Genomic DNA, 26,036 nt, shown 5'->3' on the forward strand with positions numbered 1-26,036 from the left:
TTGGGGAGTTGTAGGATATGCTCATTTACTTGTATTAAGGCAGTACAGATCGAGACAGTTTATACCGGTAAGCCATGGGTTAGCTCAGTGCAAGTTTCCATATAAGGGGGATAATTATAAGAAGAAGATACGAGAGATGTCCAACGCTTGGAATCAGACTTGTTGGATGAAGAGACTGGCAGTAGGTCTGATAACTACCCCTTAGTATAATGAGTGGCGGAGTAAGAGGATCAACAATTATATTCCCGAGCCAAATCAAAATGGCGCGCGGTCGATGGAAGAATATCTACAAGTGGTCCCATCCAAGTTAGAAATCATAAGGCAGGACTTTGAGAGAAAAAATGCAAAACTCGAAAAGGAGATATACTACCTCAGTAAGAAATTCACTGAGTGTAAAATGAGATACTCGCCAATTGAGGCAGTACATGTTGTATCATACGACTTGGTTAATCTCGAAATTAGACCCTTTAAAGTACATGATGGAATTAGCTACTTTGAGTGGAAAGATGGCCCGATGGCAAATTCTACTTTTCAAATTTGACATAGTTTATGTAAACCAGAAAGCTGTAAAATGGAGTGTAATAGCAGATTTTCTAGCCAGTAGAACTTTATAAAATTACGAGCCTTTGAACTTTGATTTCCCTAATGAAGATCTAATGTATGTGGCAACTACTGAAGGGGACACTTTAGAAGGTCATCCTTGGAAACTGAATTTTGACGGAGCATAAAACGCCTTTGGTAATGGAATTGGGGTAGTCCTAATATCCCTAAGTAGAGATCATTATCCATTCATTTGTAAATTGGATTTTGATTACACAAACAATATGGTAGAATACGAAGCATGTATCATAGGAATCTGTGCAACCATCAAACGAAAAATCAAAGTACTAGAGGTGTATAGAGATTCTGCGCTAGTAATCTATCAGCTTAAGGGAGAATGGGAAACAATGGACCCCAAGTTGATTAGTTACAGGAAGCTGGTCCTAGAGTTAATTGAGGAGTTTGATGATATCGCTTTCTATTATCTCCCGCGAGACGAAAACCAGATCGCTGATGCCTTGGCTACGTTAGCTTCTATGATCAGAGTAAATAGACGAGAGGATATGAAGCTGATCCAGATGAGTATTTGTGAGGCTTCAGCGCATTGCTGTAATATCGACGAAGAAGAAGAGAGAGATCATTTTCCTTGGTATCATGATATTTTACGATATGTGAAGAACAGAAAATACCCTAATCAAGCAATTGAAAATGATAAGAGAACCTTGAGGAGGCTGGCCAGTAACTATGTCTTAGACGGAGAGATCCTATATAAAAGGAGGAAGGATCAGGTGCTGTTAAGATGTGTTGACGCTGTTGAAGCTAAGAAAATCCTGGAAGAAGTCCATAAAGGTGTCTGCAGATGCATGCCAATGGGTTCATGTTGGCCAGGCAAATCATGAGATCCGGGAATTACTGGTCCACGATGGAAGGAGATTGCATCAGTTATGCCAAGAAATGCCATAAGTGCCAAATTTATAGAGACAAGATCCATGTGCCTCCTTCACCTCTTCATGTTATGACTTCTCCATGACCTTTCTCAATGTGGGGCATGGACGTTATTAGACTGATTTCACCAGAGGCTTCTAACGGACATCGATTCATCTTTGTGATCATTGATTACTTCACCGAGTGGGTAAAGGCTACTTCATACGCCAACGTTACAAAGTCGGCAGTCAGCAAGTTCTTGAAGAAGGAGATCATATGTCGATATGGTATGCCAGAAAGGATCATATCTGACAACTTGTTAAATTTGAATAACAGCGTGATAGTGGAGGTTTGTAGTCAGTTCAGAATTAAGCACCACAACTCATCACCATATCACTCGAAAATGAATGGTGCAGTTGAGGCTGCTAATAAAAATATCAAGAAGATCGTGGGGAAAATGACTGAGTCCTACAAGGATTGACATGAAAAGTTATCGTTTGCCCTCTATGCCTATCGAACATCTATCAGAACTTTTACTGGGGCACCACCTTACTCTTTGGTTTATGGAACGGAGGCATTTTGCCCATTGAAGTCGAAATTCCTTCTCTCTGGGTTTTATCGGAATTGAAGCTGGACGAAGCAGAATGGATCCAATCCCGGTATGACCACCTGAACTAAATTGAAGAAAAGAGGCTAAAGGCTATTTATCATGGTCAAATGTACCAGAAGCGAATGATGGTAGCTTATAACAAAAAGGTTCGCCCCATAGTATTCCATGAGGGGGACTTGGTATTGAAAAAATCCTCCCTATGTAAAAAGATTTCAAAGGGAAATGGATGCCAAACTGGAATGGACCTTATATGGTAAAGAAGGCTTTTTCTAGAGGGGCACTAGTATTGATTGAGATGGACGGTAAGAGCCTGCCTAACCCAGTAAATTTAGATTCAATCAAGAAGTAATTCGCTTAAAAGGAGGCTAAGGTGAAAACCCACAAAGGGCGCCTAGGAAAAAAAAAGGAGGCCGAGGTGAAAACTCGCAAAGGGCGCTTTGAGACCAAAGGGGCTTTGAACTGAAAACCCGAAAAGGGCAGTTCAAATTTCGACTAAAGATTAGGCATGTGGTAATCTTGCTCTGCTCGAATTAATGAATAGGAAGAGTGCTACGTTTTGGGGCATCGACAAAGTACTTTAGATCTCCCGTGCACATGATAAGCTCAAAATAATCCTCGAAGAGTTCGTACGGAGAGCTAAGGCTGTGATATCTAGGGCACTTATTTGTTTCCTTTTCCTATTTTTTGTATTCCAGCAATGTTTGCTTTCATTGATTAATCCATTATTTTTGAATTTTGTTCCTATTAAATTTCAGTTTTGTCTATCTTGATAATCTTTTTCAAGCGCTCGTATTGAAATAAGGATTAATGGACTAATAACACTTTCATGAAAGGTGTTTTGCATATTACTCTAGAAGGCTCTAAACAGTGTAAGAACCTGAAGCGGGACTATTGTTTAGAACTTACCCAACTTAAGGGATGGAAATATTTGAGTCCAGATTGAGATTATCTCTTCGGATTTTCAGTCAAAGATATCAGTTGAACAAGAAGACAGGAAATCGCGTCAATAGCGGAAATGAGCGATGTCAACCTAAACATAGGAGGGGATCATTCTTGGGAAAAGAGAAATGATATTCCTAATTCATGCAAATATCAGGTGTAAATATCTAGTCAGGATGCCCGGGGAATGGTGTAATAGACCGAGTCGATGAAAGATTCAGGTCATATACTCTTGAGTTACAGGGGAGGGTTTGAAGATGATACAAACCTTAGGTCCCAAAAGTACAGTGAAGTGGACCCTGAAGTTACAATGGGGCAAAAGTAGTTGACCAAAATAGGTTGTTTCTACGGGTTTTCTATTGGAAAATGCTAGCCGAGCAAGAAGGCAGCATAATACGACAATTATAAAACTCTGATGAATAACGAGTGATGACATTTTAAGTTTTTTTTAAAAAATAAATAAATAAATCATTCTCATGACATTTCTACATTCATATCATTCATAGCGCATTTGGTTAGGAGCATCTAAGTTATTTTGATCGTAGCATCCTAATCATTTGGCATAAACATAAGCATATGAAATCGAGTCTACAGGGCATTTTCCCTAGAGGACAGTATAGCGATATCGGTGAATTCACGGGTCTTATCTCCCTGAGCAGTAGTGGAGCAGACCAAAGATGGCGAATCTTATCTCTGTGTATCGGCAATGGAATAGATTTAAGCCGCTAGTCTTATCTCCCTGAAGTTGCAGTGGAGCAGATTGAAAATTGCAGATCTTATCTCCCTAAGCAGTAGTGGAGCAGATTGAAGTTGGCGAATCTTATCTCCATAAATCGACAATGGAGTAAATTTAAGCCACCAGCCTTGTCTCCCAGTGGAGCAGACTAAAAATTGTAGATCTTATCTCCCTAAGCAATAGTGGAGCAAATCAAAGACGGCGAATCTTATCCCCATGTAGCGGCAATGAAGCAAATTTAAGCCACAAGTCTTATCTCCCTGAAGTTGCAGTGGAGCAGATTGAAGATAGCAAATCTTATTTCTCTAAAGTGGCAGTAGAGCAGATCATAGCCAACTATATCTCCCTAAAGTTGCAGTGGAGCAGGATGAAGTTACCAATTCCATTTTCCTTGAAGTTCCAGCGGGATACAGCAGGTTAAAGCTAGGCTACTTGAAAAGAGAAGCACCAAAAAGGGTCAAGACTCAGTGAGACCGGGCGAGATTGGTCCTTATTAAAAGTCTTTTCTCCGTTCTCATTACACGGTAACGAGCAAAGAGGGGCAGCTGTAGGGCCCAATTTTTACCCGGGCTTAATCCAAACAGCCCAAAGCAGGAAGCCCAATTTCCCTAGACCTAGCCCACAAACATTTTTTAGCACCACCATGCACCCACGTTCTCCAACACTGTAGCTTCTATGCGTGCATAGCCTGCATGCTCCATGCCAGCACACCCACGAACGGCTTCTCTCCACACCACGCACACTTGCAAAACAGACTAACAACCCACAGCAGTTAATAGCAAGGAATTTTTATTTTCTCTTTTATTTTTTTGGCTATAAAACGGAATAGAATCAAATGTATAAGGGGTTATTTTTTGGATTTTTGCGAGTAGAATAGCAAAAAAAAAACACACAGAAAGCCGAATATACATTAGTCAAAATTTTTAAAGGTGATTTCGGGTTCGAATGTTCTTTAGTTTTTTACTTTCAACTCTATTTTTTTTTGTTTTTCATTAGAATTTCAATGCCTTTGAAATTAAAAAATGAGTGATTTACCTTACGGAAGCACTGTGGGATTCTATCTGCTTCGTTGAAATCAGAGTCGGGAGGCCGAGATTGCTGTCCCTCAAGACCCGAATCTGCTAGTCACCGTTGATAAGGGCAGATCGGCGCTTAAGAGGGGGGGTTTGAGATCGATTGAGGGAAAATCAAAAGGGGCTAGGGTTTTGGCTCGTCTGAATGATTTATTTAGCCTTTATAAGAGACCAAAAATGGAACATTTACACGGTTGGTCCCTTCCTTGCACATTGACATTCAATTGGGTCTTATTGGCCTTTTCTTTGTTTTTTTCTAAATTGCCCCTAGATTTTGCGCGTAAACTCAATGTGGTCCTCACCTGAATGCGGCGTTTTGGATTTGGGGCATTTGCGTTTTTAATCCTTGATCATTTGAGTGCATTTTACTCCAGTCCTTAATTTTGTTTTAACAATTTGATTTATTTGTAAATTATCCTTCTGACATTGTTTTATTCCAATTAAGTTTCTTAGTTTATATTTTTATATTTTTATGAATTATTCACCATTCATTTTTTTTGACATATTATCTTAGTATATTATTTTGAATTGTTTTATTTTCACTGTTTTAGTTTCATTTCCTTTCGAATATTTTCATCTTGTTTTATTATATAATTCATTTATTTTAAGATTCTCTTTTATGAATATTCTTTGCTTCAACTATTATATTATTATTTTTTTGTATATATTATTTATACCAGGCTATTTGTATTTTATGTATATTACTTATTCATACATATAAATATATATCATTTATATTGTTTCGTTACAAAATTATTTTCTTACACTTATATATATATATGTAAATATTTCCTATATCATCAGTTTTGAATTGTTGTTCATTTTGTTTTTTTGTCTATATTGTTGATTTTATATTTTTCTTTTAAAAATCTATTTATGATTATACATTTCTTTTTAAATCTATATTCATAATTCATGTCCTTTAAAGTTATTTTATGATGTATTTTTGTTTATTTCAAATATTTTTTTATATTATTATTTCTATAAATATATTTATAATAAGATTTTCATTATATACATATTATTTATTTAGATAGATCCATATTTTGTATATTATGTATTTTGATTTTCTTCTTACTTAAATAGTTATTTCATAATTCCTTCATATTTTACTCTTTAGTATATTATTTATTTTTTATTTCTATTCCTTACCTATGTCAACTTTAAATTTTCACATATATATCGTGCTTTTAAAATTCTTACATGAAATTTGTTGTTTGCATATTGATGATTTCATATTTTTCATTTCTCGATTTATTCATTCTTATTATTTTAAAAATTTCTACATTTCATTTGCGTTGATTTGCATGGTACTTCTCTTAAAATTGCCTTGTAAATTCATTGGCTTTTGTGTATTAATATTAGTATTTGTATAATGTATGATGTGTTGCCATTGAATGTACTTTATTTACATATGATTATGATTTATTTGTATAGTACTCTTGCCATGTATTATTATGCTATGCTCACGATTATGTTTTTATTTCCTGCTGTCACATCGTGATCTAAACTCTAATGTATTTGGCCAACATTAGTAGATTCATTTCTTCTTTAAACAAATCAAATAAACATATTTTGAGTCAATTCTATAATCGTTAAGTAAAAGCTTTCAAAATAAGGCAATGTTCTGTGTTTGGAAATCTGATGAGTCGTGTCCTAACGTGTTGGGTCTCGATTTTTCGTTGGACTAAATAATTGAATATCCTTTTGTAATTTTCAAATGTATGAATCTTTTGAAGATCAAGAGTTGATTTTGGCTTCGAGGGTTTAAAAGGTCATGTCCTAAAGTACTGGATATGATATTTTCTTCCTTCGTAGCAAGAGAATTCTTAACATCCAATTCGAATCATTCAAATGTTTTAAAAAAACCGTATTTCAAAATCTTTTTAAATTTTAGACACAATGACATTATTTAATCAATTAGGTACCAATTTCTGGGCGTAACGAGGTGCTAATCCTTCCTCGTACGTAACCGACTCCCGAACCCGTTTTCTTGAATTCGTAGGCCAAAATTGATTTTTTTAAATAAAATAAAATGTTTTATTAGGTGATCCGATCACACCTAAACAAAAAGGATTGGTAGCGGCTCCATACTTCGTTTTAAAGTCGATCCTTATTTTTTCAAAATAAAAAATAGTTTCGACAATAACTTTTCGCCTTTCTCAAACGAGGTGAACTATCTAACTACACTGTCATTATCTAATCCCAACATCAACAATTCCTATTCAAATTTTTTTTTCTAAATCAAGCTTTAGCAATGCTTTCTTTTTTTTTACCAAATCAAAAGCATTTAAAATGTTAATTCCAATTATAATTTAAAAAAAAAAGAAAAAAAGAAGACAATGGAGCATCGTGTGCTGTAATATAAAAACTAAGATGAATGGTGATCCCCGAATGTATTAACTAGCGTAATCTCCGGATATTTGGTACTTCAGGTTTCAGTTTCCAATGATGTACAAAGGCATTAGGTAATAGCATCCACCATTTCCTACAAGGATCGCCAATGATTGCCTCACTTTAAAGGGTGATTTGAAGAAATTACTTTCAATAAGTATGGTGAAAAAATACTGTAAAAAAATTATGATTTGACATTGCTGTCTCTAACTTTCCGGTTTGGCTCTAAAAGCGCAGAAGCATTGCCTCCGAAGTGCTTTTGAGACTGAAGAAGTGTGTATGAGCAGCAATAGGTGTGTAACCATGCTTGTTCCCTGGGTCTTCAAAGCCAGATCTTTATTGAACCATACCAAGAATAAATATTCCCGAAAAGCTAATTGCCTTCTCATACCAAACCAAACCATGAACAGTCATTCGTCTGGCTTTCCATAGACAATGGTATCCACATGATCGTCGGATTTCTCATTACACTTCAAAATCCACCACCCTCAGAATATCATTTTCAAAGAAATTACTTGGCATATCTTCAGTTCAAGGGAGTTTAGACACTTACTGAAAACAGAAATACTTAACCACTGATGTTAATTAACTTATAACAAGTTTCTTTTAATCTTATTCATTATTGCAATTATGTATAATATAACTTGTTTACTGTGCTTCTCCGGTTAAAGGGGCGGGGGCGAATACCTTCAAAACACAAACACTATAAAAATAAAAAAATAAAAGAAACACGATGAATTTATTACATGTATCTTAAAAAGAATGATAAAGTAGGTCAAATAAATTAGAACACGTAGGCTGACAAACCAAAACAAAATGACGCCCCATTTCAACCTAAGGAGTCTTTCAACTCCAAATCAGTAAATATATGACCTCAAAAATTCAGTACACAAACAAACACATCCACTGTTTCAAAACCAAAAGAATTTCTGTCAAAATCTATTTTCCTAATTCACTATCGAGTTCGAAACCCGCATCTATTCTCAAACTTACACTCTCATTCTAACCTTATTTCCCCCCTACAAATGTAAAACCTGTTTGTTGCATCCCTTATTCCTTCAAAGAAGCAAGGCGTTAACCCTTCGAACAAAGAAATGTGCTTCCCATATTTTTTTCCAATATTGCGGGGGCACACAACCTCACCATCGTAAAATTGATGGAAATAATAGGTAAAGAACGAAGTGAATAGGGAATGTCAAAGACAGGATACAGAACTCACATTGACTGAGGGAATTTCACATTACCAAGAAATCGGAGAAACCCAAGTCCTGCAACTATTTTCTACAATCAAGATTGCACAGCCAACCTCTGAAGATGCTCGAAGAAGACTTGTAAGCTTACATCATCAGTAAAGATTATATCTGATCCAGCAGCTATATCCGAGGAATTATTGTATGTTGCTGATGGGTTCAACTTTGCCAATAAAAATCTTGCCTGCACAAGGAAATCAAAATTAACAAATATATAACTCAGTGAAAAAAAAAACTGGTTTAAGAGGACCGTAAGCCTCTTAATGTAAAATACTGCATTGACTATCAGAAGTATCAGAAAAGGGGAAGGAAAAGAGAGGGTAAGTTATTCGACAGAAAATATTTGAAACTTCGGCTTAGCAGACCGAGTGCAGAAAGAACATTTATGAGCCCTAAGTGGCAAACCATAATCACGACACCTCTCTTTCAGTGGATTCAATTCAAGGGATTCAGCATGGTCCAATTCAGACCAAACTTATGGCTGACTGCAACCTTTACATTATGAATGAGGGCCTCCGGCCCTTTATTTTTCTTAAAGTATCCATGCCCACCACATATCCAGACATAAATATGGAGATATGATCCTGATGAAATAAAAATGAAAATCAGTCCTAATGAAATAAACTGACCTGGGATCCATGCTGATCACATACAACCAATCTAGGGACGGAATCGTTCCTGAATTATCATTTGGGCATCAGCCTGGGGTGCTTGCAAAAGCTCTGCAAATGCCTGTTAAAAGAAATAAGCTTTACGTAACAATGTGAACATAGAAATAGGATACCAAACACCGGAACTTAAGCAGCATTATAAACTCCATTGAAGAATTGGGCGAATTCCAACATTCTCATGCAATAATGCGATTTGGAGCTTAACATATGAAGGACATTGCAAAAAGAAACACGCCATTGCCATATAAAGTATGAGACATGTATTGGATCAATTTATTTGATTGATGAAGTGTTTTATGCATACTTTATAATGCCTCATTATCAGTTACTGGATACTTTATATTATTTAGCTTTAAAATATTAGGAAATATACATTTAGCTTCCCCTAGAAAGCAATTATCTATTCAGAGGGAAAGAGCGAAAATCAATATCCTCTACATTACATAATCAGGGAGGTAGCAAATCATAGTTCGATTTTGGTGGTACCAAAGTTTTGCTTCTGTCAGTAGTTTCGGATAGAATTCTCACATTATATCATATAAACCAAAGTAAAAATAACAAAGCATTATTTCTAGCTTCAGGAGACCATAAATTTAGTACTAACACCACTTCGGTTGTTCCCCAAAGTGATCAATCAAAATTATTACGTCAATGTAAAAAGAAACCATGTTTACTGGGAGTAATTTCGCACATTACAATATAATGCTTCTAAATAAATCATTATAATAAGCTCTCGATTCAGATAGTATGAACAAAATCAGCTTACCCGATGTTCAGGCTGATTCTGGTAACCCATGTTGCGCCACTGCGCTATTGTCATACCATGGAAAACAACAATACTGAAATATGAATCCAGCAAGAGAATGCGATCAGCTGAAATGGAAGCCACATCCAATAATGCTGGTTGGGGCAGCGAGTTGAATGAATATGATATTAATGATGGTTGAATCATAACAGCTGCATTTGTAATATTTTCCCTGTTCAACAACATGCGAAAATAGGCAGTTTCATCTGGACTGTTGTTAAAAACCTGCATCAGAAAAGGAAAGAAAGAAAACCTGTATAAGAGCACAAGTCAATAAGATATTTGAGAAAAGACATAAAATTTGAAATAAAAAAAAAATTACCTGTACAAATTGAGACCTCCGCAGATTAAACATAAACTGAGGAAACAAAGAAAAACAAGGATTTAAAGTGAAGGATGAAGGATCATCCTTCCGATAGTTGCCAAATTTGGAACAAAGTCTAATGAGGTTCCGATCTAACCACCGTGTAGCATCAAACCCCTCCTAAAAGAAACATAAGGCATTATTATGCAAATGGTTAAACAAATAATAAACACGTGATTAGAAGCAGCAAATAGATGTTTGTTGTAGTAGCAGCTACCCTCACAGATAAGAGATAAAAGAGAGAAGGAACAAAATGTCAAGGCTAAGAGGAAAGCAAGCAGAGAGAAGCGCTAAAAACTAGGGCAAAGCACTAAGAAAGAGCTCTGATCCATATTCTATGAAGGAATTATTCCATAAACGATAGCATAATGAACTAGTAAAGGAATCATCCAAATCAGATGGTGGATACATTCAAACAGAAATACAAATGGGAGATAACTGAAAAGAAGACTTTAATTTACCTCAGTCTCCATTTTCAGGGAAGTTATTCTTGCCATTACAACAGCTGCTGTCTCTTGATCGAAACCTCGTAGCAATTCCTAGAAAGGACATATTACCATAAATTATTTCCAAAAATAATCAATCATATACGATTGATGGTATCCAAATCACAATACAATAACAATGATACAAAATGGGATGAAATGGCAGAATTGAAAACAATAACCTAATCCATTACGTAGGCAATTTAAAAAACAAAAGAACAAAAACGAAAGAATCCAAACAAACCTCTGAACTAACAGTGCTGTCTACCCATTGTCTTGTCACAGTCGTAACTCGAAGCATTGTTTTACCTTCGGGGTCTTGATAGCTGCAGTTAGATAAACAACATCACAATAACTTAAATAACATACAAAGTGAAAACCAAATCAAACGCACTTAACTAAGGGAAATAAAGAGGACCCTTGTGAGTAATTCATGCACCAAACCTTGTAAGAAACTGCAAATAGAACTGTGAATTTGCAGCTCCTGGAACATTTGATCGCTCAGTTGATGACAGATCAAATAATACCGTCAAGGAAGTACTCTTGTTGAGGCCACACATTTTCCATGCTGTAGTGTTCCCCTCCCCAACGACTGTGTCAGCAACATTAGGTCCTTTCTGAAACACTCAAAAGTAATCATCTCAAATCCCCAAAGTACAACAAAATTTACTCTACTGTTTGGAGTAAATAAGAAATCTTGCTAAATTGTTAAATGGTCCAACCTTCTCCAAAGATGTGCAAGGCCCAATTACCCCTTGAATTTTGATGTCCTTTGAACAGTTAATCTCAAGCATGCCACTAAAAAGGGGAAAAAAGGAAGCTTATAATGAGTAAGATTAATACTGTAACTGATACTGATAGTGGATATTTCTGAGGGCTCAAAACCATGCCATAGCCAATCATATGCACAGACAATGCATGTGTATCAAAAGAGAGAGAAGCTAAAGCTAGACCAGATAAATTAACTTCATTAAACTTTGAAGGAGAGATTTCATTTCTGGTAATAAAAATTAAATCTGAAATCAAGAATTTCGAGGTTGGCATATAAACTCAAACAAACATAGACAGTAACAACTGGTGTATAAATGTAAATTGACCAATAAAGAATGCTAGTGCATATTTATTTATCAACGCCATAGATAAGAGAATAAGACAAAGTATATCAACAATGAGAAGTTTGGTCAGGTAATAGAACTAACTTAAAGCAAAGGCCAAGAGAATGTTCTCCATCCTCAAATACATGCTTGAAAGAGTCTTTGAATACAGAATGACCAAAACTTTCAGCTAGAACAACAAGGCCACCTGTTCTTTCAACTGCAACTTTCATTTCAGCAATCCCAACCTGAGAATACAAGAAAACCCATTACATTATGACAATAAATTCGCCTAGAGTTAGTAGCGTTTACATAAAATAAATGATTTGCACCCTAAACAGAATAAATATCAACATGTACAATTTTCTTTTTACAACATAAAACATTCACATTACAAGCAGAGCTGTCAATTCTGACCTGAACCAAAAACCTGACTGATAAACCCAAACCCGATTTAACCATAAAAAGTCAACAGCTTGAACCTGAAACTAAGCCGAACTCAGTCCAACCTGAACCAAAATTGATTTGAACTGAAAATTACCCAAACCCAAAATGACCAATACCTTAAACTAACAAGAACCAGAAATAATCCAAAACCCGTACTGACTCAACCCAAAAAATATGAGCCTCAAACCTGAATCAGAAACAACCCAACCCATAATGATATAAACCTGAAATTACCCAAGCCGAAGTAACCCAAAAATTTTAAACCCAAATTTGACCCAACCTCAAACCAACTTGATCCACCCAATTGACAGGTCTAATTACAAGCTACCAATAAAAAGAAGCATGGCATAAAAAACAAACCTTAATGACCTCATATTTTCATTGCATCTTACCTCTGATGCACTGAAAATTAAGCATGGTCGCACAGACAAGAGAGAGGGGGTTACATTTGGGTAGTTCAAGTTTACAAATAAATCTAGGGTATTTATGTCCTATTAGCTGCAGCAGGTTCTTTGATGTGTTAATTTGATCCATAGACCGATTAGGAGGCAGAAAAGAAATCTGAACCTAACATATTACTGATATGATAATGTGACTTAGGTATATTGAAGCAAATCAACTAGATCTAGTATAGAGACTGATTTATTTTAAAAAACACAAGTTAAATATAACAATGAGGAACTAAAATGTGGGCAAGACACACCTGATCAAGTGCAGATGCAAAAAGATCAAGTACATGACCTTGGCTGACAAGCTGCTTCGCAAGACTATCATAAAATTGACTGCTTTCTTAAAATACGGCGCAGCATCCTTATCAAGATCCTTATGGGAACGTACGGGTTCTGACAAGTCTTCTGATACAATCTGCAAAAATCATATGAATAATATAATACAAGATTATTAGTATAAATTAAAAACAAAGCAACTCTCAAATAAAGATGATTTGATTAATCTCCATTTTCTCAATTAGATTGTAATTGTGTACAAAGTATTCCTACAACTACAAGGTACCTAAGAACGAAGCTTGTCTTGCACAAAGATATATTAAGGTACCAGGCTATATGAAACTATACAGGTAACATGAAAATTGGCCAAAAACTTTGGAGACAGAATGAAAGTAATCAACAGGAATAAACCTTATGAGATAGAATTTCTCTTTTTAACCAAGTGCACAAGCAAATGTGCCAACATTCATACTAATCAAACAAAATAAAGGTCTCAGTCAATTTGCAGCAAAAATAAAGGTTATACCAATTACAACAAACCATGTCCATATCAACCATGCCATATTATTAAAGTGGATTGATCATAAACTACCAAAACATTCATCAGTAAACAAGTGATACCCATAAAATTTGGTCCTATCATTTAATTTTAGAGTAAGTAAGAATTCAGAAGCTAAACAAAGTAATGGCATTACCGTGCCTGGCCCTTCAGTACATGGACCACCAACCAAAGCAATAATCCTAGCACCAGTACCAGGCAAGCAAGCTGCAAGCAATCCTGCTGAAACACTTAAGGCCACTCCAGTGCACCTCGACGCCCTGTGCCCCGCTTGTACAGGCCATTGATCCGTTTGCAATTCATCCAACAACTACATTAAATTAAACCAACCACTAAATAAAAGAATTTAACCATTTAAAAAACTGAATTCCCACGAAAAATATATCAAAACGCACCGTGTCTAGGGTGTATTCGCAATCGGAAGCAGGCAATAAAAACCGGTTAACGCCAGTATTTGTGTAACCATTTTGCAGGACTTTCAGATACCCTACTGTTGGCCGCCGCCCAGCCGAACCGAGGCCGAACTGCTCCAACACTTGCTCCTTGGAAATCTCCTTGCTACCCCTGAAAACGTAGACCTTCGACATATCCGAGAACCCCAATTCATGGACCTGGACTTGAGTTCCAAACGAAACAAAGCCGACAAGCGCATGTTCTGGCAACAACCCAATAGCCTGCTTCATCGCCGATTTAACAAACTCAAGCTCTTCCTCTATCATGCAAGTGTCCAACACGAACACAAACACTGGTGGCAATTGAGGAGCATTGGAATTGTTGGGATCGGGAAACGATTGGAGCGCGTATTGCACGGTGGTATACTGCGGATAGAGTTCGCCAGGCAAGTTCGTTTCGGATATCATGGCATAGTGAGGCGGAAAATGGTTTCGCTGGTAACAAAAAGGGCAGATCCAGATCTTGGCCATGAAGTCAACGCGGGCGAAGGCGTTGAGGACGGCGGAACATGTCTTGTATCGCAGCGGCGCGTAAGGCAGCATCGGAATGTCCGTGTGTGGACGGATCGGAGCGATTGAAGCAGCCAAAGGAATGACACACTTGCTGGCTTCCACCTTAGTGCGTGGCCAAACGTTCCACGTCATCCGTATTGCATCTATCCCTTCGGGATCCATGTTCGCCATTTCCGACATGGTTGAAATTTATTTGAATTTTTTTTTAAATCGAAGACAATTGTTCTTTTTTTTTTTTGGATTAGATTCGATCACTAACTTTGAACTTGAAAAAGAATTTCAGGGTTTTTCAAACTCTTTTTCCTGATTTTGGGCGACCCCCTGAAGAAACTGAAGAGAAAGGGGTCACCAGGAGATAAGAAGAGAGAAGGATTGAAGTAAAAGCGTATCTGAAAAGGAAAAGTGAAAATAGGAATGAACTAAAAAGTGGGCATTTAAAGGGGCAGATTTCAGATTTGTAATAACGGAATATTATCGCCTTCCATTGTTTACCGATACGCTACAATTTATTTTTGGATTAATTTAGTAACCAAATATAAATGCCTCAAAATTTGAGAAATATGTCACTACTCGGAAGCATCGTTCTGTATTAACCCAATTTTCTTATTTATTCTATCTAATTAATTTCTTTGATCTTTCTTCCATGCTTTCTTTTTTATTTTATATTAATAATTTTTTTTAGAGTTTACAAATATAATACAACCAAAGTAAGATTATAAATACATGTTCAAGCACCTATTAAATAGAATCAAATTAATACTAAAATATATATTCAAATAACTATAAAGTTAAATCAAATCAAACTAATACCAAAATATATATTCGAGCAACTATAAAATAGAATCTAACAAAATAAACTAATAACTAAAATAATCTGGATAAAAACTCACGATATGTAACGATCTGATTTTTAACCGATATCAAAAAATGCAATTTTAAAGCGAAATTACATAAATCGAATTAGTGAAATCATTAATAGAATGATTTACTTATCTAGTACGGGATTATATTATTAGATTGTTGAGTAATTAAATTTAGAAAATCGTTAGTTATAATATAAAAATTAAATTATAAAAATATACTCTCTATTAAATTTTAATTTAAAAAAATGCAATAGAGCAATTCAATTAAAGACCTTAAAGCAATAAAATCAAAAACATGGTTAATGCCTTAAGTTAATCATAGCCATACTTTTCCACTAACTTAAGTAACATTAGATCATGACCATTTATTAAAAGATTAATTTTGATAATTAATCTTAGTATATATATAAGTTTGAGAGAGAAGGTAAATATTATCATCTTCTATCCATTGCCGATTTAAGGGAAAAAAACATGGAGATTAAGGTTTTATTTCTTCACTTTTGACCGTCGAGCTAAATAAACCTTTTTTTTCTTGAAATTTTTATGGACTTTTAATTATGAGAGCTTAATATGTTAATTTATGTATTAGATTTCTTAATTGATAAGTATATATTAAATTGCCATTAATAAATTTTAATGAGTTTGAAGCTTGGTAGTGATGAAACTAGGATGATATGCATAGATTATGTTAAGGACCATGTTAGAATGTAGTGGAAAGTGTTGGGTTAAACTAGAAATTTAGTTAAGTCTTATAGTCAATTTTATGGTATTAGGGATCAAATTGAATAAAGTAAAAGTTATTGAAAAATTATGTCATTGATTGGAAGCTTGAGGTCCCTAATGAATGAATATAAAGTCGAATTTTGATTCGATAAATAATATCAAAAGATACGAGCATTTCAGATATTAGGGCTTAAAGGGACTAAATTGAATAGATTGTAATTCATGAATTAGTGATGTGTTTCAAGTGAAACTAACATCGTTTTTATAATTGGACTTACCATACGTTGCTAACGACAAAAGTCTAGACGTAAAGGAGTAAATGAAATGCGAAGTTCATAGTTGATGTAAAACCCCAAACCTGGCCCAAACGTTAAGGCCGAATCCGACGTGCCACTTTGAAGTCAAAAACCCGTGTTCCCTTTTCAGTGTTTTAAAAGCAGACTTTTGTTAAACTAACCAGGTGAATGGAAGCTGTGCACCAGGTAGGAAACCGGAAAAGAGGAGGTGAGTCTATCGGACTGCTTAACTACCAAACTCCCTTCGGATCCAATCCTAGACATGCAAACCGCCATTGCCATACCTTAACGTCATGTATATTTCTAGGAAACCGATTTGATTAAGTCCTTTTTGGGAAAAGTGATTAATTTTGGAAAATATGTGATTAATTTTGGAAAATATCTTCATTGCGGAAGCTTTGCTTATTTTCGTGTTATTTTGAAATCAATTACTGTTTTTGAAAACGCGCCCTAAAGCTATCCAATTTCAACAGTTAAATATAAATATTACCTATCTTAATAAAACATATAAAAACCATCAAAAATAAATAAGCGGCCTTATTACATTTAAAAGCCCAAAACCTCAAACGTAATTAAAAGGATGTCCAGTTCACCAGAAAATCAAACTTTCAGAACGGGTAGCAACTCCGAATTCCCTCACAGCTCCAAGCCCGCTATGGTTGGGGATTACCTGCGTGGATGAAAATAAAAGGGGTGAGTTTGGGGAAACTCAGTGTGTAAATTAACCCAACCATAGCCTATATCAGCTCAAACCACAGAAATAGAATAAGTTGGCCTTAGCCCAGAACAGAATTCAGAATAAAGCCCATAGGCCCATAACAGAACAGAACAGAACAGATATTACATGTTTATGCAGAAACCCAACCCATATTCATCCATAACACCCCCGTACCAGCCTTACACCATGTGGGGAGACTACTCGACCCACCCAACCGTTACACACCACAGAAATCGCAGCGAGGCTGCCAGATATTGTGACGAAGTCACCAGATACAGATATTGTGGCAGAGCCACCAGAACAGATATATGTGGCAGAGCCACCAGATCAGATAATTGTGGCATAGCCACCAGGACGCTTCCTCCATAGTATAACCCAAGTCCCCATGTAACAGATATATAATCATGGCATACATCATACAGAATCAGATCGTCATGCTTTTCAGTCAAAAGTAACCCTAGGGGTATAATGGTAATTTTGCATACATAGGGGTATTCAAGTAATTTAACTATTCTTAAGGTTTTCATACATAACATAGCCATTTACGTACGATCAAAAACACTTACCGCGTTTTCTTACCAATTTGGGCCCGTTGGCCCATTATCCCTTTTTTGGCCCATTAAGCCCAAAAATATCGAAATGCACAGAATCGCACACTCTGCAGTCTTATCACTTTAATTTACCATATACATCAAACTATTAATCTCATGAGAATTCACACACTCGCAAGATCTCAAAATACCGGCTTTTCGGCATTTCGGCTTGTGCCGATCTAGTCTATAAGAGGGTGTTAGTTACACACCTGTTTGCGACGATATGCTGACGAGATCCACACACGAACCACCTACAATTGGATTACTAACACATTAATCTAACTATTCAAATACAAACTACGTATTAACCCCTTACAGTATTCGGCCAACCACACCTACAGATCATAGTAAGCTTATAAGAAAACAATAAGCAACTCATTAACAAATTTTTGTCAATGTTTACCACATAATCATAATTTCACTGCAAGCTGTCTTCCTGAGCAACATTCACTAAATTATTTATAACTGGAGCTGCAAAACTCCAAATCAAGTGCCGTTAATTTTCCCTGAAAATAGACTCATATATCTTCTATCCATAAAATTTTCAGAATTTTTGGTATGGCCAATCAATACCATATTTTTCTTAAAGTTTCCCATGTTTCACTGTTTGACTAATCTGACCACTCTTCATTACGAATCAAATTTCTCATTGTACAGAATTCAAAATATGTTCTCATTTATTCCATTTGAAACTAGACTCATTAAGCTTTAATTACATAATTTATGCAGCTTCTAACTCATCTCCCACAATTTATGGTGATTTTCCAAAGTCACATTACTGCTACTGTCCCAAGCAGATTTATTACCAAATCACTCTTTCACACCTAACTTGCATGCTTGTTATTTAAACATGTTTATCACCAATCAATCATTACATATCTATGATTTTACTTAAGTATAATCTCCATTTCATCATTTTAAAGCACAACATGTTAGCCGATTTTCCCCTTAGCATCTAAGGCTCATGCATGCTCATTTGTTTGGCTCAATTTCACCTATCTTCCATTTTTCATCAAAAGAACATGAAACAACAACCATTTCCTTCATTTTAATTCATCACTAAATGCTCACAACACAACTACAAACCAAAATATGCTTCAAGAGTTAAGGTAGAATCAAGAAGAACTCATGAACATCAAGATAGAAGCAAACTACCATGAACTTACCTTCAATTTTCTTCCCCAAGTGACCGAACATTCAAGAGCTTTCTCCTCTCCTTTCTCTTATCTAACTTTAGGCTATGATGAACAAAGATGGACAAAACTTTGTTCTTTTCACCCCTTTTTTTAATAAAATTTCATATTTCATCCATTTAATTCTTTAATACAAAAGACATGAAATTCCCATCATGGAACATTTACCTAACCCATTATCATGGAACATTTACCTAACCCATTATCATGAAACATTTACCTAACCCATTATTATGGAACATTTACCTAACCCATTATCAATTTGTATCAATTTGTATCAAGTGCACATTTTGTCTACAACAACATGATGGCTGGCCACTTCATGTAAAATGCGAGGTTTGTCATGCAAATCCTCCTATTTTGCACTCCTATTTATTTGGCCACTTCAATTTAGCCTATAGCATTTTCAAACATTTTCACATAGGTCCTATTTCATAATTTCACTCACAAATGACAAAATCAAAGTATGAAATTTTGCCAACATTCACAGAATTCCCGAAAATTGGGGCGTTACAGTTGAGTAACCGTAATTCGATTTGTGATTTCATGACATTCTTTTTAATTCATAGCTTGATGGAGAACTAATTTGAATAAGATAGTATTTAGTGCTTTGTCTCATGAAAGATAAATTTTACCTATGACTAGGTATTTAAATTTTACCTATGACTCGGTATTTAATTCAAATTGTGCTATAATGAATTGTTGAGATGTTGTGAATATGTGTTTGATTGAATTTATGCTAAGATATAATGAAATATTATGATAAGTAAAAGACTCGAATAAAGGTTATTTGATAGTATGAGTGAATGATTATATTTTATAAGTAAGCATGTTAATGAAATGCAATTGAGATGGAAATTAGTGAAATGCAAAGCATGATAAAGAAACATAAATGATATGAAAATGTTTTATGATCGTATGCATGTGTTTAGATGTGAAAATATGAGTATGAAATGAATAATAAGTGAAAATGTGATACAATGTATAAATGGTATGTGAAAGTAAGGTATTGATATGCAAATGTTAATGTGATTGAAAGTGATATGAATGATATGTGAACATGTATGAATAGAATCATTGATTACCCTATTAACTTTCTCGAGTAGAGTCGAGTATAGTTGGAATGCCATAGGATTAGTATACGGGGTTTACTTCGGTTTATACCAGTGAGGTGTGGAGCACATTATACTTAGGACATATATGTCGGATCTGGTGCCTTGAGTGTAGTATATTCGCTTATAAACTTGTAATTTTTTTCAAATAGATTGGTTAATAAAACAAATTCATTAATTACATTAATATACTTTGTATAATTGTCATCACATGGTTTTTACACGCAAAGCAAAATGGAAGCAAATGTTGCTCATTGGTTGTCTAAATGTTTAACTAATATTAAGTGGTATTACATGGTCAAGTCGTAGTACGAAAAGACAACTTGTATTAGTAGACGAACCTAAATATGTCTTAAGTTTAATCGAAAATGAGTAAGCCAATTGAAAGACTAATATGGCGTCTATCAAGTCCAACAGGGGAGATGCCTAGTCTTGAGCATCGGAGTGGATGACTCCAAGAAGATAGAGACATAAATGTGACTGACTGGATTGACAGTACATCGAACAGGACCTAAGCAAAATAGAGCCTGAATCTGTTTATGGATTTATTCACTTGTGACATTCATAGTGTGACATACCTATGTCTTGAGTGGATGGCAGACTATGTATGCGTGAGTTCAAATAAATAAGAAACCGAAAGCTGGTGCGTTGAGTGTATGACTTTTGTAGTATGTAGCATCATTCAAAATAGTGGAATTCATAGCTCAAAACATGGGTAAATGATATCCTTTCATTGGCATAACATGGTTGATGAAAAGTAAACGTGGCCACAGGTCGTTTGTCTTTGTAATGGATGACTTGATCACTATTTGATAGTGATTGACTTTTCATGAAAGAGGATGTAATGGTTACCATGAGATAAAATAAGATCATATTGGGAGAATGGATATTATCCCAAAGAGATAAAGGATATCCTATGAAGGTAACAAGTTATGACAAGTTCATTAGACGAACACTGAGTAGTTGCCTTCGTAATGGTATGTCATTGGGGAGAGCTCATTCTTGATACTATGCTGGAATGACTTCGTGACTAAATGAGTTTATAATTAACAGGAGAAAATTTGGAACTTAATTATAAGTTATTTGAGCCTCAACTACATATGTCCAACTGGTCCCTTCGCTAGCTCGTTGAAACTAGAAATGAATTGCGTATTTGAATAGAAATGAACAGAAAGAATAGGAAAAGAGAAATAGGAAACATTCAAGAATAATTACGGTTTTCTCCTAAATGGTGAAATTGAATCATTTGGAAATGAATCTAAGTTTCCAAAAATGGAAATGAAAATGAAAATGAAAATGATCCATTTGCAATACTATATGGGTTACTTAAAAAATGATCAGCAGAATGAGTTTATGTTTTTGAACTATTTTGAAGCCCAAAAATGAAAATAAACTATTCGGTCATAATGAACATGTTGAGTTGTGAAATATTGAACATATTTTCTTGAAATATTACCAATGGTAAAATAGTCAAAATTTTACTAAAGGTAAAATCGTCAAAATTTTGCTAGGGATAAAATAGGGATAAGAAAATTGTTTTATATATAAATATTAAAGTTTATTTTAGGAAATAGAAAAATTGAACCGGGTTAGATCACATTACAGAGTATTAGGTCAAAAGGCTTAGAAAGTACTTGTAATTGGACTCAATGTTAGAGAGACCCAAAAACCCCTCATAGACATGAAGAGGGCCACAAATCTAGTAGGAATACTAGGATATGTCGTCCACCTTAGTCCTATTCTAAGCAGGATGTTGTTTTTCTATTTGAAATAAACCACTACAACTCAATAAGGGTTCTACCTTCTCTTCCTATAAATAGATGACACCGGTAGAGCTATTAACACGATTTTGAGATGTTATTATCCTATCGAAAATAGAGAGAATTTATTCTCAACTATTACATATATTTTTCAGGAATAACAATTCTACCAGTTTCTGTTAAAAGGCATTTTCGTTTTCACCCCAAAAGGAGAGAAAACTTTTTCAGTTTTATGTTTCGATTCAATTGGTTCAAGCCCAAACTCAAAGCAGTTCGTGGTACGAGAATAGTGGAGAAGATAATTTAATTGAAAATCGGGAAAATGAACATTCGCTAAGTTGAAAACACAGGTTCAAATTTGGTTAAGGTTTATTACTATAAATATCACAAATCGGGTCAGTTTTTAAAATTTTAATTTTTCGTTGTGCAAGAAAACTATTTTCAAATTGGGATTTTTCCAACAATATCGATGATGCATTGAGTGCCAGTTATATTGGTGTGATGGTTGGTTGATCCGTGTATCCGTCTTGAGTTCATATATGACACCCCAAACCCGACAGAGACAGACTGACTCAAATTTGGAGCATTACATTAACCACCTAAGTGACTCTCCGGGTAACGACCTCCCAAGACACACCTCAATCTTATCCATTTACAAGTCTAATCCTAAAATTTTATTAAGTTTCCTTATCATTTAAGGCTATAATTAGACTTATCAAGTTACAGGACTAATTTGTAATTTAAACGAACTAGAGAACCAATTTAAAAAGACCAGAATTCAAACCCCCAACAGTCCACTGCAGTTTTTTTGTGCGAAAAATTTGATTTTAAACCCGATTTTGAGTATTTTAATGTCCAATTAAACCCAGTTGTACTACAATTAAATATCATACATACTCATACACCTTCAATTGAATTTATTAACACCAATTAGGCCTCAATTAAATAGAATTAAACATTCAATTTCATGCATATCACCCACCAGTTAATTCAAGGCTTACCTTAGTCACTAGTAAACCACTCCATGGAAGCTTCATTTAAACAATGGTTAGTGTAAACATCATGCATCACACACCATGTTATCAATCATTGTGTTATCAAGTAACAATAAACTGTAAATTATTCAATAATCAAACTCAAACATGCATATATGATATTATAAACCATCCAAAATTAAAAAAGTCCAATCGACAAGTCTAATTACAACCAAAATTAAACCAAGTCCCGAAAGTTCCACAATGCCCAATTAACATATCTAAAACGTGTAACTAAATCTCTACCAAGCCTTAATCTCTTAGAACTCTCTTGCTATAACACCCCTAATCCGTATCAGTCGCCGGAATGGGGTTACGAGGCATTACCGAATATAAAACAATTCAGAACAGACTTTCATTACAAAGTTAATCATTTAGTAATTTTTTTTAACAAGCAACTAACATGCTTCAATTCTATAATTCATATAATTTCCAAGATTATATTTAATCAGTACAACAAAGAATCATGAAAATTGGATGTTAAAATTTGTAACCAAGTATATGTCATTTCACATACCAATCATATATGTATACTATAGCAATTGTGGCACTCAAATAATTTAAATATAAAATATCTTATTATCTTACTAATTTTATACACATACTAATTAGTAAACAAACATACATCATTTCATCTTATAAAAATGATATATTCCATTATAGCATTTGTTTACTTAAATACAACATTTGCATATCATAAATACATATAAGTAATAATCCACTTAGCATATGCCAAAATATATCATCAACTTAACCAATTAAACCACTCAAATAGATTATCCAAAATGTTCAAATAATGTGCCATTTGAAAAAGATACATAATCTTATTCATCTCATGTCTATTCGGTAACCAAGATCTACTTGTGCATATTAATCGATTTTCAAATAATTATCAAATCCATACAGTCATACCTATCATTATTTTATAACATAATCATACTCCAATGTACCACATATAATTGACATACATTTCACTAATTAATGCATTACATATTATAACTCAAACACAAACATCATTTACCCCATAATCGAGACACCACCTTATATCCTTATACATATATACTTTGAGTTAATAAATATGTCATACCATTTCATCTAGTGCAAAAATATATACATATACATATATATATACAGGTACCAAATCACCAAGTTGACCATAACCCTTTCATATATTTTCACCAAATAACCGAGTACACAAGTACATTATACTAACTTCCAAAACAATTCATGTTACAATTTATACTTCACAAAAATAAATCAATAACCAAATATAAACATATATCCCATACACAAATCTTATCTACCATGTAATAAACATATCAAAGTAAACTTTTTCTATATTTGAATATAACCTATCATCCTTTAATACCAAATCATGAATAACACCTTAACCAAATTAACAACCAAATTCACTTATACTTTTATCTATCCATATGTCATAATCGAATCGACCAAATGCACACATCCAAAATCACCAACCAACTTCAATGCACAAAATAGATATCACAAATACCATTCATCCAAGACACATAGCATAATAACCAAAATGAACTTAAGTCATAATCAAACAAAACTGAATTCAAGCATAGAAGTTAGGCCATTTTCGTATGGCTTAAATTATACAAAACCAAAATCCACATTTCAAACTACAATCTAGCCTATACATGCCATAGATTCGAAAATTTAGCTTATAAAATACCGAAGACAATCGATAGTGTGATAAGCTTCTCTGACGATTCCCGAGCTCGTAACTTGAATCCAAAATCTATAAACAGAGGTAAACACGAACACACACAGAGTAAGCTTTCATAGCTTAGTAAGTCATAAGAAAATAAACAACTTAATGACATAATCAAATCATTTGAACTAAACCAAATTATACTATCATAGTTACTTTAAATCTTAAGCTTACAAATTCATGTATTTTATATATACTTTCACATGTATATTATTCATGGCCGAATGAACATATACATATTTTAACAAACTATCATTCAATTTCCAAGCCAAAATATCTTTATCATAACTAGTACATATACTCTTATAAGCATAAATTCATAAGTCAAAGGATAATAATCACATACATATTTATATTATATGGTCGAATACACATACATATATATAAGAAAAATATCCTTCAATTTCAAAGCTAAATATTATTGTGTGAACACATATACTTATACTCATGAATCAAAATATGATATCATATACATATATATAGCAAAGGCCAAATATTCATTACAAGATACACATGTTCACATTGATGACTTACTTACCTTGTTTCAAGTAGGTAATAAACCAATTCATACCTGATCATTTTAGCTCATTTTGCACATTCGATCACAACTTATCGATGCCCGATGAACCATTCAAAATTGGATAGGACACTCGGATAATCACACATATATCGTACAATGCCAACGTCCCAGACGTGGTCTTACATGTAATCACATATCGGTGCCACTGTTCCAGACAGGGTCTTACTTGCACACATATATCAGAGTCACATATCGATGCCATGGTTTTACTCGCACATCACATATCAGAATCCTATGTCATTACATATGTATCCTAGCTATTCCTAAGGTTCATAGGGGCTTTCGGACGTCGTAACTTGGTCGAAAAGAATTCATAAACATAGTTCTCAAGCATAACCACATTCGGCATTCACATATAAAATCTCATATAATTTAATTTCAGCTTATAAACTCATAAATAATTAGAATTAACAATATCTATTTGCTTATAAACTTATCTCGGACGATGAAAAACGAAACGGGACAACTAGTCGACAACTTTAGTTTTTCCCCGATCCAAATCCGTTTTCTTTGGTTCTTAATCTAAACATATTCAAATATATTTTCATTCAGTTTAGTCCAAAAACACATAAATGAATTAAATTACCATTTTACCCCTGACATTTCTCACTTTTTACAATTTAGTCCCTATTACACAAAACACAAAATATGCAAAATTTCAATACACCCATGTTAAGCCGAGTTTTACCCATGTTCATACACGCCTATATATTTCATTTATTTCACATTTTAGTCCCTCAAATTATTATTTTTTCAATTTAGTCCTAATTACTCAAAATCATCAAAAACTCCAATACAAAACATGTTAATCCAAAACATATCTTTCATATTTCATCATCAAACAA

The 26,036-nt window shown here is 34.4% G+C and overlaps 1 protein-coding gene and 1 pseudogene across 1 annotated transcript; one reads left to right on the forward strand and one right to left on the reverse strand.

The window, feature by feature from the left end:
- Positions 1 to 824: 824 nt before the first annotated feature.
- Positions 825 to 1,439, forward strand: LOC121208019 (uncharacterized). Its single transcript, XM_041078546.1, has one exon. The coding sequence runs from the start codon at positions 825 to 827 to the stop codon at positions 1,437 to 1,439; it is 615 nt and encodes a 204-aa protein (XP_040934480.1).
- Positions 1,440 to 7,936: 6,497 nt separating this feature from the next.
- On the reverse strand, positions 7,937 to 15,060 carry LOC107927602 (protein transport protein SEC23-like; annotated as a pseudogene).
- Between the last annotated feature and the right edge of the window lie 10,976 nt (positions 15,061 to 26,036).

The sequence above is a fragment of the Gossypium hirsutum genome, chromosome A10 (assembly GCF_007990345.1).
Source record: "Gossypium hirsutum isolate 1008001.06 chromosome A10, Gossypium_hirsutum_v2.1, whole genome shotgun sequence".
In the NCBI taxonomy this organism is placed as follows: Eukaryota; Viridiplantae; Streptophyta; class Magnoliopsida; order Malvales; family Malvaceae; genus Gossypium; species Gossypium hirsutum.